Below are 16,022 nucleotides of genomic sequence, written 5' to 3'. Positions count from 1 at the left end.
CTTGTGTGGAGACTACCTTTTGTATGTGCATATTTTTTGAAACCAAAAAACTACCTTTAGTTATTATGAGGGTGCACATTTACATTGGCATGAATACAGAAAATCCAGAAAAATCTCTAGAAAAACAAGAAAAGTGCACTCTCATACACAGTCAAACCTCGTTATCTCGAACTCGATGGGACAGAGATAAAACTTTGAGATATCTGAGGGTTTGAGATATCCAGGGTAAAATACTTAAGAAATACGTGGTTAGGACTTCTCAGTCACTTTGACATATCCATGGTATTCGAGATAACCCTGTTTGAGATACCAAAGTTCAACTGTACTACTTATGTAGACTTATAGTTTCTCAGCTAATTGACCATTATGGGGTAGGGTGGGCCTGCGGTAGGGATCCAACATTTCTGAAATCTGGTTCTCAGTAGGAATAAGGAAGCTCTGGTGAGCTTTGTGAACTTTGGCCTCTCAGTGCATATCCATTGATTAATTCTGTGTAATTAACCATCAGAGTAAATTACAGTTTGGAAATTATTATAAAGATTATTTTGCTATTTTTATGTTAAGAAGTATAATAAAGTTCAGATTAATGTATTGTCAATGTCAGAGTACCAGGTTACCTAAAGAATGATGGGAAAAGGTCTTAATATCCTTAAAGCTGTAATCCCAATTAGAAATTAATGAAGTAACAACACATGAGAATTATAATAACCCATACATCATTGAAAACTGATGTTATATAAATCGTAAGTCCCCTGTCGAGGTCTGGCCTACATACAGGAAGGCAAGCATTAATAAATCATTAGAATAATATTTTTTGTACAATATCCTACGTAGGAGACATTAAGATAATTGTTTTATGGCATTATACAATGATATAAAACTTGCTTTTGTTGATCTATGTAAGATGGTGTGATCTTATATTTTTGGGTCCTTTTTAGCTCACCTGAGCCGAAGGCTCAAGTGAGCTTTTCTGATCATATTTTGTCCGTCGTCCGTCCGTCCGTCTGTCCGTCTGTCCGTCTGTCTGTCCGTCCGTCTGTAAACTTTTCACATTTTTGACTTCTTCTCAAGAACCACTGGGCCAATTTTGACCAAACTTAGTACAAAGCATCCTTGGGTGAAGGGAAATTTAAATTGTTAAAATGAAGGGCCAAGTCCCCTCACAAGGGGAGATAATCAAGAGAAGACAAAAATAGGGTGGGGTCATTAAAAAATCTTCTTCTCAAGAACCACAGGGCCAGTAAAGCTGAAACTTATATGGAAGCATCCTGGGGTAGTGTAGATTCTAAATTGTTCAAATCATGACCCCCGGGGGTAGGGCGGGGCCACAATGTGGAATCAATGTTTTACATAGAAATATATAGGAAAAATCTTTAAAAATCTTCTTCTCAAGAACCACTTGTCCAGAAAAGCTGAAACTTATGTGGAAGCATCCTGGGATAGTGTAGATTCTAAATTGTAAAAATCATGACCCCTGGGGGTAGGGCGGGGCCACAAAAGGGAATCCAAGTTTTACATTGAAATATATAGGAAAAATCTTTAAAAATCTTCTTCTCAAGAACCACTGGGCCAGAAAAGCTGAAACTTCTGTGGAAGCATCCTGGGGTAGTGTAGATTCTAAATTATTCAAATCATGACCCCCGGGGGTAGGGCGGGGCCACATTAGGAAATACAAGTTTTACATTGAAATATATAGGAAAAATCTTTAAAAATCTTCTTCTCAAGAACCACTGGACCAGAAAAGCTGAAACTTATGTGGAAGCATCCTGGGGTAGTGTAGATTCTAAATTGTTCAAATCATGACCCCCGGGGGTAGGGCAGGGCCACAATAGGAAATACAAGTTTTACATTGAAATATATAGGAAAAATCTTTAAAAAACTTCTTCTCAAGAACCACTGGGCCAGAAAAGCTGAAACTTATGTGGAAGCATCCTGGGGTAGTGTAGATTCTAAATTGTTCAAATCATGACCCCTGGGGGTAGGGCGGGGCCACAATAGGGAATCCAAGTTTTACATTGAAATATATATAGGAAAAATCTTTTAAAATCTTCTTCTCAAGAACCACTGGGCCAGAAAAGCTGAAACTTATGTGGAAGCATCCTGGGGTAGTGTAGATTCTAATTGTTCAAATCATGACCCCCGGGGGTAGGGCGGGACCACAATAGGAAATACAAGTTTTACATTGAAATATATAGGAAAAATCTTTAAAAATCTTCTTCTCAAGAACCACTGGGCCAGAAAAGCTGAAACTTATGTGGAAGCATCCCCAAGTAGTGTACACTCTAAATTGTAAAAATCATGACCCAGGGGATAGGGCGGGGCCACAATAGGGGGAATCCCAAGTTTTACATTGAAATATATAGGAAAAATCTTTAAAAATCTTCTCAAGAACCACTGGACCAGAAAAACTGAAACTTATGTGGAAGCATCCTGGGGTAGTGTAGATTCTAAATTGTTCAAATCATGGCCCCTGGGGGGAGGGTGGGGCCACAATAGGTATTACAAGGGGGGAGTCTGGTAATGAACAGCATGGCCAAAGTTACTCAGGTGAGCGATGCGGCCCATGGGCCTCTTGTTTTTCATGGCTTAATAAATTGGATAAATTGTACACTGTCTTTTTGATTTGATTTGAACATATTTTATTATGTAACCACAAATGGATAAGGGAGCAGGTATTGTCTATATACACCATCTCTGTTCTTTTTTGGGTGTGCATTACATTACCACTACATTTTCATAATAGTCATTTCTGCTACTCATTACCACTACAAAACAGTATACTATATTGCTTCATTTATATGTATACTGCATCAATAACTTTTCCGTTAGCCAGCGTCTTACGCATGTAAAAGTAAAAAGTTCCAGGACTTTTTTCCTGAAATTTTTAACCATCAATAATTTAACCTGTGTAACAGGAAAAAGGGAAATGTATGGCTGAACCAGGAATTGAACCCAAGACCGCTGTATCACTATTCAGGTGCTCTACCAACTGAACCATTCAGGCCAATATCCACAGCCATAAACCATTACACCTGCCAGCACCTGATGCATTTACATGTAGCAAGTCTTTTTTCCTGCAATTTTTAACCATCATTGATTAAAAACCTGCAATTTGTAACAAACTATGTCATTCATTACAACTGACCCCTTAATAATATAATTGTACTTCGATTAAAGGCTGAAAGAATTATTTTGAATAGAACCTTTGAATTGTACACTATGCTTCACTGCATGGTGAGTGAATTTTATTGAATAGAGCCCGTGTTCCCTGCCATGCATACTTACGATATACCTCACAGGTGGGTCTGTTTATGTCAAGGTAATGAGTTGTAATTGCAGTCTTCTTATTGATAAAATGTAGTGGTAATGCATACCTGAAATCGAGGTGAAAAGTAGTGGTAATGAGTTGTAATTTCTTGCAATGTAGCAGTAATGTGTTCCTCCCCATTTTGGTAACTTCTTGAAAGCTTGAATATCCGAGTCACTTAAAGTGTGATGTACTTGTAGATGAAAAAGAGAGTTCAGTATTTGATTCCAAAAGGCCCCAAGTCCAATATAAAGCAAACAAGATGTGTTTGTGAAACACTGATGTCCCCATATGGCAACGTATAGCAAAGGTTAAACTTTTTCAAATGCAAATCAAATGTTGGTATATACCCAAAGTAAGCTCTTGTTTGGAGGAATATACCTGTGAAATAAGAAAGCCCTAGCAGCAACCATTGAAAAGATATGGAAAAGGTTAAAGTTTTTCAAAAGTAAGTCAAACATCAAGGTCAAATGGTCAAAATTAATGGTGCCCAAGGGAATGCCTTCTCACAAGAATACACATGTGAAATATGAAAGCCCTAGCTCCAACTGTACAAAAGTTACGGCCAAGGTGAAAGTTTTTCAAAAGTAGGTCAAACCCCAAGATCAAGGTCAAAGGGTCAAAGTTCTTGGTATCCGAAGTAGGGTCACAAGGATTACACATGTGAAATATGAAAGCTCTAGCACTAACCATTCAAAGTTATGGCCAAGGTTAAAGTTTTTCAAAAGTAGGTCAAATTCCAAGGTCAAGGTCAAAGGGTCAAAGTTGTTGGTATCCTAAGGAAGGTCTTGTCACAAGGATTACACTTGTGAAGTATGAAGCCCTAGCACCAACTATTCAAAAGTTATGGCCAAGGTTAAAGTTGGGTAAAATTTTGCAAAACTGGGTCAAACTCCAAGGTCAAGGTAAAAAATGATGGTACCCAAAGAGAGGTCTTGTCACAAGGAATACATGTGAAATATGAAAGCCATAGCTGCAACCAATCAAAAGTTATGGGCAAGGTTAAAGTTTTTGCAGACAAACAGAGAGACTGAAGGACAGGGAAAAAACTATATGTCCTCAAATCTTCGCTTACAGGGTTTATAGATTTCTTCACAAAAGAGAAATGTCCAATGTGTCTAATATTCCATGTCTGCTTAATTTGGCACAAATTTAGTTGTTGGAATATATGGAGCACAATCTTGAGTAATATTTCTGTTAATTAAACTAAATTCAAATTATATTTCAGTTTTCTTCATAGATTTGCATTCTAACAACTTGGTCAACATCGCTAACTTGTGAAAACAATGATTTCTAAAATAAATACCAGTACACAGAACAGAAAAGCATCTTCATTGTAGTAATAAGTAAAGGCTTGACCCTAGTCTAGGTCATTTGGTAAAGGTCAAGGTCACAAGTGTCCGAGTGTCAACATTCTTGCCTTGGTCTTAACTGTGAAGCAGAAATTATACTATGTACTAAGGTTGGTTGTGACAAGAGGGTGTACAACAACTCTGCACCATGGTCAATCAGATAAAGTCATGGTCACTAGGTTTGAAGAGAAAAAAAAATCTTGCCCATACCATTTTTATAGTGGAATAGATTTAGAAGCCCATACTTGATTTCTTTATGATGACAGAATACATCATTACCCAGAACAGATGTTATATAGATTAGATCATGGTCACAGGCATAGGGTTCAGAAGTGTGAATTGTGAAATTCTAAAGTTCTCAGAAATGTAATATTCTGAAATCAGGACTTAATGATGGAAGGGCATGGGGAGGTCATGCTTGACACAAAGATTGGTTGTGATGAAGAGGTGTGTCAGGATTCTTAGTTACTGTACAGGCCTGTGAATTTATATCAATAAGCCGTTACATGATTGATCAGAGTGATATATATATATATACCCCCTCAAGTCTTACTTTTCTTTTTAATACTTAATATCCTTTATTTATTTAGCCCCATCTTTTATTTTCAGATACCAACAGATTCTACGATACCATATGGAGCATGATGACTTTGTGCATGTTATCGAGACCTGTAAAAAGTTTGGGTGAGTACTGATGGAACTAATCACTTTCTTTTTGTTGTCAGATTAAAAATTCTTATCATGGCTTAATGTTAAAAAATCAGACTTCTTCATCTCAAACTTGATGGGGCTGAGAAAAAACTTCAAGATATCCAATGATTTAAGATATCAAGGTTAAAATACATAAAGTTGTTGGGATTTCCAATTCACTTCAACTTATTTGTGTTTGAGATATCATTGCTTGAGATACTGAAGTTCAACAGAAACAGTTAGGAGTTAGTTATAGAGAATTTGAAATTTGCCATTTCAGACAACAAGACTCCAATCTGTGGGTGCAGGCCTTGTCATACTTTGCCAGGAAAGAAGACAACTGTAAGCCTCAACTGATGGAGGTCTTATCTCGTATCCTTACTTGTATCAGAAGTCAGCCCTAGTCTCACTGTCAAACTGCTGTTCTAAAAATAGAATTCTAGACTCAGCCTTAGTATCACTGTCTAACTGCTGTCCTGCAAATAGAATTCTGGACTCAGCCCTAGTCTTACTGTCTAACTGCTGTTCTACAAATAGAATTCTATACTAAGCCTTAGTATCACTGTCTAACTGCTGTTCTACAAATAGAATTCTGGACTCAGCCTTAGTATCACTGTCTAACTGCTGTTCTACAAATAGAATTCTGGACTCAGCCCTAGTCCCACTATCAAACTGCTGTTCTACAAATAGAATTCTAGACTCAGCCTTAGTATCACTGTCTAACTGCTGTTCTACAAATAGAATTCTGGACTCATCCCTAGCCCCACTGTCTTACTGCTGTCTACAAATAGAATTCTGGACTCAGCCCTATTCTCACTGTCTTACTGCTGTCTACAAATAGAATTCAGGATTTAGCCCTATTCTCACTGTCTAACTGCTGTCTACAAATAGAATTCTGGACTCCGCCCTAGTCTCACTGTCTAACTGCTGTTCTACAAATATAATTCTGGACTCAGCCCTAGTCTTACTGTCTAACTGCTGTTCTACAAATAGAATTCTAGATTCATCTCTAGTCTCACTGTCTAATTACTGTTCTACAAATAGAATTCTGGAGTCAGCCCTAGTCTCACTGTCTAACTGCTGTTCTACAAATAGAATTCTGGACTCAGCCCTAGTCTCACTGTCTAACTACTGTTCTACAAATAGAATTTTGGACTCAGCCCTAGTCCAACTGTCAAACTGCTGTTCTAAAAATAGAATTCTAGACTCAGCCTTAGTATCACTGTCTAACTGTTGTTCTACAAATAGAATTCTGGACTCAGCCCTAGTCCCACTGTCTAACTGCTGTTCTACAAATAGAATTCTATACTAAGCCTTAGTATCACTGTCTTACTGCTGTTCTACAAATAGAATTCTGCACTCAGCCCTAGTCCCGCTGTCTAACTACTGTTCTACAAATAGAATTCTGGAGTCAGCCCTAGTCTCATTGTCTAACTGCTGTTCTACAAATAGAATTTTGGACTCAACCCTAGTCTCACTGTCTAACTACTGTTCTACAAATAGAATTTCGGACTCAGCCCTAGTCTCACCGTCTTACTGCTGTTCTACAAATAGAATTCTAGATTCATATCTAGTCTCACTGTCTAACTACTGTCTACAAATAGAATTCTGGAATCAGTCCTAGCCTCACTGTCTAACTACTGTCTACAAATAGAATTCTGGATTCAGCCCTACTCTCACTGTCTAACTGCTGTTCTACAAATAGAATTTTGGACTCAGCCCTAGTCCTACTGTCTAACTGCTGTTCTACAAATAGAATTCTGGACTCAGCCCTAGTCTCACTGTCTAACTACTGTTCTACAAATAGAATTCTGGACTCCGCCCTAGTCTCATTGTCTAACTACTGTTCTACAAATAGAATTCTGGACTCAGCCCTAGTCTCACTGTCTGACTGCTGTTCTACACATAGAACTTTAGACTCATCTCTAGTATCACTGTCTCACTGCCAAACTTTTTAGGCTGCAAAACTAAGTCTGTGGATATTTTAAGTTTGTAATTGGCAGTCATGAAATATTTTTCTAATATTCATTTATGGCATATTAACTAACAAGTTGTATGTTATACAGTCAGCCTTCTTATCTCAAGCTCAATGTGATCTGAGAGAAAAAGCCAGGAGGCATCCCAGGGTTCGAAGTGATGAGGTTCAAAGACATAAAAGGAGTTGGGACTTGATTTTAAGTCACTTTGTTCCTTGGTATTCACAATGTCATTGTTCATTATAAAAGTTCAACTGTACATGATAAGTTTTAGGTCAAGTTTTATACATCAAGACATTATTCCTTAACTATGATAAGAAATTGACAAGAAGAATCTTCTACCACCATTACTAGTAATACAGACATTGGCCCACAATTCCACAGCAACATTGTCTGTTGTCAAGGTAAATACATTTTTACTGATCCATGGTAAATATTTATTGCATAGCATAATTAAACCAGAGAGTTTGTCCTGTATATAGTTTCTGAGCCTTCAGTATGAACTTCAAATGAAACTTTTTACTTTTAACCTTTTCATAATAACTTAAAATATGAATGAACATGAGGATTGTGCTGTAATACACCAATCTACAGAATGACTCGATGGACTAAGGCGAACATAATTGTTTATCCTACATGCATTAAGATGGCAGTTAATGTACCATTTGGAGGATAATGATAGGATTTTATCCAGACAATTTCTCCCGGCGGATTTTGCTATCGGAGTGTTATGTAATATTACTCCTGAATTTCAGGACTACATCATCCGAAGGCTTCAGATGGAAAATGATCAAATCGCTGAGGATGAGAGATTAATAAAGCAGTACCGAGATGACACGGATAAAAAACGAGCTCAGATTGAGGAACTTAAAACAACGTGAGTTGAATTAAAACAAGATTTAGTTTCAACAGGAAACAGTAAAGTGCAGGAGTTACTGCGGAATCGTCATTGTTCTTCGGGGATTAGTGCTCTTTTATTTCATGGACAACCCTCACCCAGGAATTAACATCCCCTTAAACATTAATAAATACATACATTGGGCACAGAAGAGTTATCTATTTTAATAAACATATGTAAGTTACCCTCAAAATTGTGTCCCATTGAACCAGTAAAATTCCAATAACATTGACTCCCCACAAACAATGATGATTCCATGGTACCTGTCCCTTGCCTATTATATTTACTGGTAGAGGGCAGTCACTTGTCAGGGTTGCTATCCAGACCTAGAATAAGATATCAGTACTTGCTTATAAGAAGAAAACATTGACATCTGGTTATCAGAAATTTACCGGTATATATTGTACTGTAACTAGAACTGCATGTTTACTTAACATCTGTTGTTCAATGATAAATGTATCTTGAGACTGAAATAGAAAGTGTGTTTTTGTCATCAAATATAACCACAAATTCTCAGCCCATTAATGCTATCCTTAACTACAATTAAGTCATAACAGCCAATGAAATTGCAATAAAAGTAACTTTTACAATGGCAGGGGAATTAACCTTCTTAATATTGTAAAGGGTTTGTTTCATTAAATAATAATGTTATTGACATTTTAGCATGGTTCCTGCTGGAGAAATTATCAAGAAATGAGTCTGCATTTATTTGATTATTGGAAATAATGCAAGTTCGTGTGAATGATTAAAATTGAACAAACATTCTAGACACTAAAATGTCTGGCGTATTGTCCCAAAAAACCAGTCAACGATGTAAACAGAACAGCATGTAGGCTATAAATATCCCCCTCAGTACAATGGTCTCGTATCTATGTATAGGTCCAGTAACTTAGACATTAGCATCCTTTCATTGTGATACAAACACATTCTCTGTGTGATGTTCTTTTCTGTATAAATATTGTTTAATCATTAAAAAATGTGCCTTATTGAACTCTTTAATGAAACCTATCTTTATGTATAATGCATCAGCAATGGAAAGGTGCCTGAGATACCTTTGTGAATTTTTTTTTAAGTGGAATGTCATTAATTAGTTATAAGTCAAAACTGGAGACGGTAACTAAAAGCTGTCAATATCTAAAGATAAAAAAATAGTCCAGATTTCACTTCAATGTCAGGCTATATTGAGTATCTGAGAGTGGTGAACCCATTAATTATTAAATTGATTACCAGTACAGCAGGGAATTTGATCTGGGTAAATTGCAGGTTTACAAAAAAGCCTGGAATGGAAGATCTGTGAAGTGTGCATTACTTTGCAGCTGTTAATGCATATCAGTTTAATCTGGTGACATAGCAGTATTTGTCATCAATATTGTATGACACCTAAATATATTTATCCCAGGGTAACAGGGGGTAAGGAATTTTTAAACCTTGATTCCATGGCATAGAGGACTTGAATTGGGTTTGGGTTTATCTGTAATATGGGTTGAAAAATTTCTAGATTGAAGTATTTTATGATAGGAGGTCATAAATGTTGTATAAAAAATAAAGAGATTTTTTGGCCAAATTCATAGAATAGCAGGGCGAAGGTTTTTTTTTTTTCCTTCAGGTGAGCTTTGTGGCCCAAGTTTCTCATTTTTGACCATCTATAATATGGCCCTGCTGGAACATATCTTATTGCTATTCATCAGAGCAAAATAATTTTTTTTCAAATTTTGATTCCATATGTAGAAAACAAAACACAGGTGACTCTCGATCTCTTGAAGTTCAAGGGACCGCAAGAAAAGTTTGAGAGATCGAGGGGTTCGAGAGATAGAAAGTGAATAAAATCTGGAATTTTCAGTTCCTATCATCATTGTTCTACTATTATAGATACCGGAAGTATATATTGATAAAGTCATGGCACCGTTTTCATTCGTATTTTACAGGTAATTCACTTGATTTCAACAACAATGGTCGTATTTTGAATGAATAAAACGATATCTTTAAGTTTCAATATTTATTTGTTCTCATTTCATGATTACTTGAAACCAGAATAGCAATATGTCGGTGTGGCTATCAACGGGCTCGATCGGGTCCTTCACCAGATTTCTCGAGTCTTTAGATAGGCTTTCTTGGGATTATGTAGACTCGAATAAACTTCATAATCAATGGAAAATTATTGACATGTCTCTTAATTACTTTCTAAAAATTATCGTCTCGCTATCAAGACCAAATAAGTTTTGAAGCGATTTGTTTATAGTTCACCAATTATAACCAATTTTTATAATTATATCAACACTCGGATGACTCACAGGTGTAGTGTCATCTTTGTAAACACCCAATTTACACCTCCATGCCAGCCCCAGGCGTTCACTGTTTTCCAGGTAAGTCCAAGCTACATTAATTTTACGCTTGGTTGGTGTGTATTGACACGCGCAATCAAAACTTCGAGAGATAGAGAGTAAAAAACAAGGAAATGTGTGTAACGGGACCCAGGTCCTGGTTCGAGAGATCGGAAGTTCGAGAGATCGGGAGTTAATTTGCTTAGTTATGTAGAGAAAAAAACGGGACCGAGGGTTCACTTCGAGAGATCGAGAACTTCGAGAGATCGGAGTTCGAGTCATCGAGAGTCACCTGTAGTAATAATATGAAAGAAAGGTAAAACATTTTCCCTACTTATGACTCAAGCAGGTGAGTGTGGCAAGGCACAAAATGTGTGTGGTTAAGGTGGGGGAAGGAGGTAGAAAACCAATGCAAATCTGAGGTACATATGTCATTCAAAACAAAAAAAAAAGAAAACACGGTTTAACTTATACTGCTTATAAACCTCTGATTTTAGGGCCAAGGTTTTTCAGGCTTCAAAGTGTAACATTTGTAACCATCCTCTGGAGCTTCCATCCGTACATTTCTTGTGTGAACCACATTCCTACCACCAACAGTAAGTAAATTCTGCCATCAACAGTAAGTAAATCCTACTATTAACAACAAGTAAATCTTACCATCAACAGTTAGTAAATCCTACCATCAACAAGTAAATCCTACCATAAACAGTAAGTAAATCCTACCATCAACAATAAGTAAATCCTACCATCAACAATAAGTACATCCTACCATCAACAATAAGTACATCCTACCATCAACAATAAATGTAAATCCTACCATCAACAGTAAGTAAATCTTACCATCAACAGTAAGTAAATCTTACCATCAACAGTTAGTAAATCCTACCATCAACAGTTAGTAAATCCTACCATCAACAGTAAGTAAATCTTACCATCAACAGTAAGTAAATCTTACCATCAACAATAAGTAAATCCTACCATCAACAGTTAGTAAATCCTACCATCAACAACAAGTAAATCTTACCATCAACAGTAAGTAAATCTTACCATCAACAGTTAGTAAAACCATTAGCAGTCTTTATACCATCAAAATTCAAAAGTAAGTAAAACTATCATCAACAGTAATTTCTACCATCAAGAGTTAGTCATTCCTACCATCAAGAGTTAGTCAATCCTACCATCAAGACTTAGTCATTCCTACCATCAAGACTTAGTCATTCCTACCATCAAGAGTCATTCCTAGTATCTGTAGAAAGTTAATAATCAACAGTATGTTAAATCAACCATCAACAGTCAGTTAATTCCATCAGTAACAGTTAGATAATCTTTCATCAGTAGATAGTTTATCCTTTTACCAGCAAGCTATGAATCCTACCATCAACAGTTTTTTTATCCTTCATCATCATTCCCCACTCCTCCCATTAACAATAAGATTGTTTTACCATTAGCAGTATGTAAACCCAACAGTTGAATAAAGTTAATCTTACCATCAATAGCTAGTTAATCCTACAAACAATGGTTTGTTAATCTTATCATCACAGTTAATTAATCCCAATCATCAGTTCGATAATTGTTACTTAATCGTTAATCTTACCACCAATAAATAAGTAATCCTACCAACAACAGTTAATCCCACCATCAATAATAAGTTAACCCTAGTAACAAAAGTTAGTTAATCCCACCATCAAAAATTCTTGAATCATACCAGTAACAATTAGTTAATCCTACCAACAACAAATAGTTAATCTCACTATCAACAAGTAGTTAATCCCACCATCAATAGTTGATCTTACCATCAACAGTTAGTTAATCCCACCATCAACAAGTAGTTGATCCTAGCAACAATAGTTAATCCTACCATCAACAGTTCATTAATCCTACCAAGAACAGTTAGTTAATCCTACCAAGAACAGTCACTCAATCCCACCGTCAATAGTTCAAGAATCCTAGTGTTCACAGTTTATCCCTCCATTAACTATCAAGAGTTAGTTATCCTTACTATTTACAGCTAATTAATGCTACCATTACTGTTAGTAACCCCTTGCATCCTCAGTTTATACGATCATCAACAGCTAGTTAATCTTGAAACCACTGAATAACTTGTAACCAACAGTTATTCACTCCTCTCATCAAAAATAAGTTTAATTTACCATAAAAAATTTTACATTTCATTTAAATGTAATCAGCACTAAGGTATTTACAATAATATTTTTTGAAAGGATATAAAGGTCAAATATTGCAATGGAAGAAAATGCCTGATTAGCTGATTAAAATCTGTTCCTGAAGAAAATCAATTACCCAGTATAAGAACATTCCAATGATGAGTTATATTATTGACATGTATCTTCCTGTTTATTTTCAGCTGTTTTGAAAGCTATGCAGAAAATGACTCTGAGTGCCCTGTTTGTGCTGCAGAAAATAGGTAGAGACATTAATACAGCTCTTCTAGCATACCAGACAAAACATTATTCTTATAACATATACAGAGTTGTCTATTGTTTATACTTCCTGCTAAGTATTGTGACAGTTTTGTGTTTTTGTATGTAAATAAGTACACTGTATCTTACATCATTGAGCCTGTCAATCGGTTCACTTGAATTTGGCATATACTGCATGTAAGTACTGACTCAAAGATGTCTGAGAGACATGACTCACTGATATTGTGTTATGTAAGCTACTGTTAATTAACCTAAATCGGGGATCATTCTTACTCTCAGGAAAATGTGACAAGTAACCTATAGTCAATTAACCTAAATATTACATCATTTTCAGGAAAATCATGGACATCATCAGGGCCCAAGAACAAAGTAAAGACCTTCACGAACAGTTTCACAATCAGGTAGACTAGGCAGTGTTTGTTATCTCCATAGATCTTTCATTACCCCCAACCACCACAAACAGAGTTTTGGGGTATATAGGAATCTAGGAATCACCTTGTTCATCCATCTGTCCATGCAATCTTGTCCAGACTATTTTGGTCATTCCGTCAAGTTCAAGGTCACTGGCAGAAATAGTATAAAATTGTCGTCTGGGCTACAACTTTGTAATGGAGAATCACATGAAGCTCATTTTTGGTACAGATTTTGCTTATGATCCAAGGGTTTGTCATACTTTTGAGGGAAGTTCTAGGTCACTTGAAAAAAAAATAAAATTATTGTCCATGCTTTAACTTCATAATGGAGAATCACTGGAAGTTTATAGTTTATACAGAGATTGTTTATGATCTGATGTTATGTTCTGACCTTGACCCATGGTCATTTTGGAAAGTTCAAGGTCACTGGCAGAAAATTATAAAATTCTTGTCAGGGCGTTAACTTTGTAATGGTGAACGATTGGAAGCTCATACTTGGTACAGTGATTGTTTATGACCTGTGAGTGTGTCATGACCTTGACCAAAGGTCATTCAAGCAAGTTCAGTCTCACTGGTATAAAGTGTGAAATTCGTACCAGGTATATAATTTTCAAATGGAGAAACATTGCATGTCCATATTTCACTGAAAGATTACTAATGACCAGATTTACTAATGACCAGAGGATTTGTCATTTTTTTAATCAAGGTCTTTTGTGCAAGCTCAAGGTCACATTTACAAAATTTGAATGGGCACTTTTAAAAAATGTGGTGATGGGGTATTATTTTATGAGCTTGCTCACAGTACCTCTAATAATAGACTGTCTAGTATCCAACAAAACGAAGTTAGAGAGAATTAATGAGAGTTAGAGAGAGGGTACATTTATAGCTGTAGAACAGAACAACTAGATATTTTTTTTTCAAGAGAATGTTGTTAATTCAGTGTATCAGACTTTATTTAAGCTACAAAGATCTCAAGATGGTTTCTCTGTTGTGGCTGACTACTTTGGAAGAGGAGTTTTCAATAAGGTCAGTACTATTAATCAGTTATTTATAATCTGTTTATTCAAAGTGCTTTTTGACAATTATTACTAACACGAAGAAGGAAAAAGCTAAAGAATAGCCTCCTGTTTACTTTCCTTCTTAGGCAACCATAATTTGATTTTTAGTTTTATGGATTTTTTTTCAAGAAAGGTCAAGTTGGAGGACGAAAAAAAAAAAAAAAGACAAAATTCACAGTGTATTATTTATTGAAACATAATTTTGTGAAGTTACATGGCATTTTATATAACTGTCATGTTATGCGACGTTTTTATGTCACTCTATTTTCCAACTCGGTCTGTTTTGCATTTAATGAATTTGTTAATCAGGTATTTATCAGCCAACTTTTTGGTAACACCATTTTTGGGGAATATGGAAAAAATTAAAATGTTGCTTAAATCATATACTCAGGTGTATTTCATTTAACATTTTAGCATGAACTCTAATTTGGGCAACCAGGCAGACAATTTAAATATGATCCAACTTCATCATACAAGATCAATTATGAATAATAGACTAATAAAAGTAAAATTGACTTCAATGACTGAGTATAAAGTACTTATACAACTTAGGGTAGTATATGTGTGTATTAGATTCCAATTTAGGTCATTATAGAATCTGTTTCTGGAGATTATAAATTATACCAAGTACACATTTTCTAAAAGTCCTCTTTTAATACATGTATGAATTAATGCATTAAAAATATATTTTTCTATCTGAAATAATGCCTACAGTCCTTACCATTCATCGTAGATCAATTGAATTGGTGGAAATAACTCAATAAATCTGTATAATTACACATTATCACCATTTTCAGAAAAACGGAGGAAATTCGGATTAAAAGTTGGCGATGTTTTTACAATGTTTTTAAACATGTGTTATGACTTAAGCTTTGCTAAATGAGTTAAATAGATGAAAATTACAGACAATCTGACAATTTTACTTTGAGTTTTTCCAAGATAATTAATTTTTAAAAGCATTGTTCACCTATTGGGAAAAAACGGAAAAACACTGCCAAAATTCAGTTCAGTTCAGTATAGGAATTCCCTCCTGTGTATAAGGAGCACCTGAGAAGGTGGTATCATAAAAAGACATAAAATCAAAATTTAAGAGAGTAAAGTGATGAAAAACAGTTAGTAAAACCTATTCTAATGTTGTGCAATAAAAATAAAATTTAAGTGCTGGGGAACTAAAATTTGGTTATAAAAAAGGGTTTACACACTGTACAATAACTTAGCTTTCCATATAAAAATTATTTTAACAATATATGTATTTACATACTCCTACCTAAAGAAGAAGGAACAGGACTAAAAAAAAAAAAAAAAAAGAAGATTTTTTAAGATCTACTGGTTGTAGACTGTGGACAGTTTTTAATAATTTTTGCTCTATGATAGTGTAGGGCAAATACCATGTTGCAGGTCAAGTTCTCTATAAATCCCTGTATTTTATTGTTCCTGGAAGCAATCTCTGAAAACGTGAAGTAGGAGGGGTCAATAATGATTTGTAGCAGTCTTTTATCATCTGTTATGTATGAGTTTGATTCTTGTATACCAATTTTCTCCAGCAGGTAGCATCCTAGTTTGGTCACA

General features: G+C 35.5%; 1 protein-coding gene across 1 annotated transcript in view; it reads left to right on the top strand.

The window, feature by feature from the left end:
- Positions 1–16,022, top strand: part of LOC133186818 (vacuolar protein sorting-associated protein 11 homolog) — a 57,332-nt gene that overhangs the window by 33,588 nt on the left and 7,722 nt on the right. The window contains exons 21-28 of the mRNA XM_061322159.1: positions 5,269–5,343; positions 5,630–5,721; positions 7,644–7,729; positions 8,081–8,202; positions 11,042–11,140; positions 12,907–12,966; positions 13,317–13,383; positions 14,356–14,421. Coding sequence (XP_061178143.1) covers positions 5,269–5,343; positions 5,630–5,721; positions 7,644–7,729; positions 8,081–8,202; positions 11,042–11,140; positions 12,907–12,966; positions 13,317–13,383; positions 14,356–14,421 — 667 coding nt within the window. The remainder of the gene's footprint in view (positions 1–5,268; positions 5,344–5,629; positions 5,722–7,643; positions 7,730–8,080; positions 8,203–11,041; positions 11,141–12,906; positions 12,967–13,316; positions 13,384–14,355; positions 14,422–16,022) is intronic.

Source organism: Saccostrea echinata, unplaced genomic scaffold, assembly GCF_033153115.1.
Source record: "Saccostrea echinata isolate AGI-Se365-2 ecotype Australia unplaced genomic scaffold, CSIRO_AGI_Sech_v1 ptg000014l, whole genome shotgun sequence".
NCBI classification, from domain to species: Eukaryota; Metazoa; Mollusca; class Bivalvia; order Ostreida; family Ostreidae; genus Saccostrea; species Saccostrea echinata.
The sequence above is the reverse complement of the archived record's forward strand: the minus strand, read 5'-3'. Positions and strand labels throughout refer to the sequence as shown.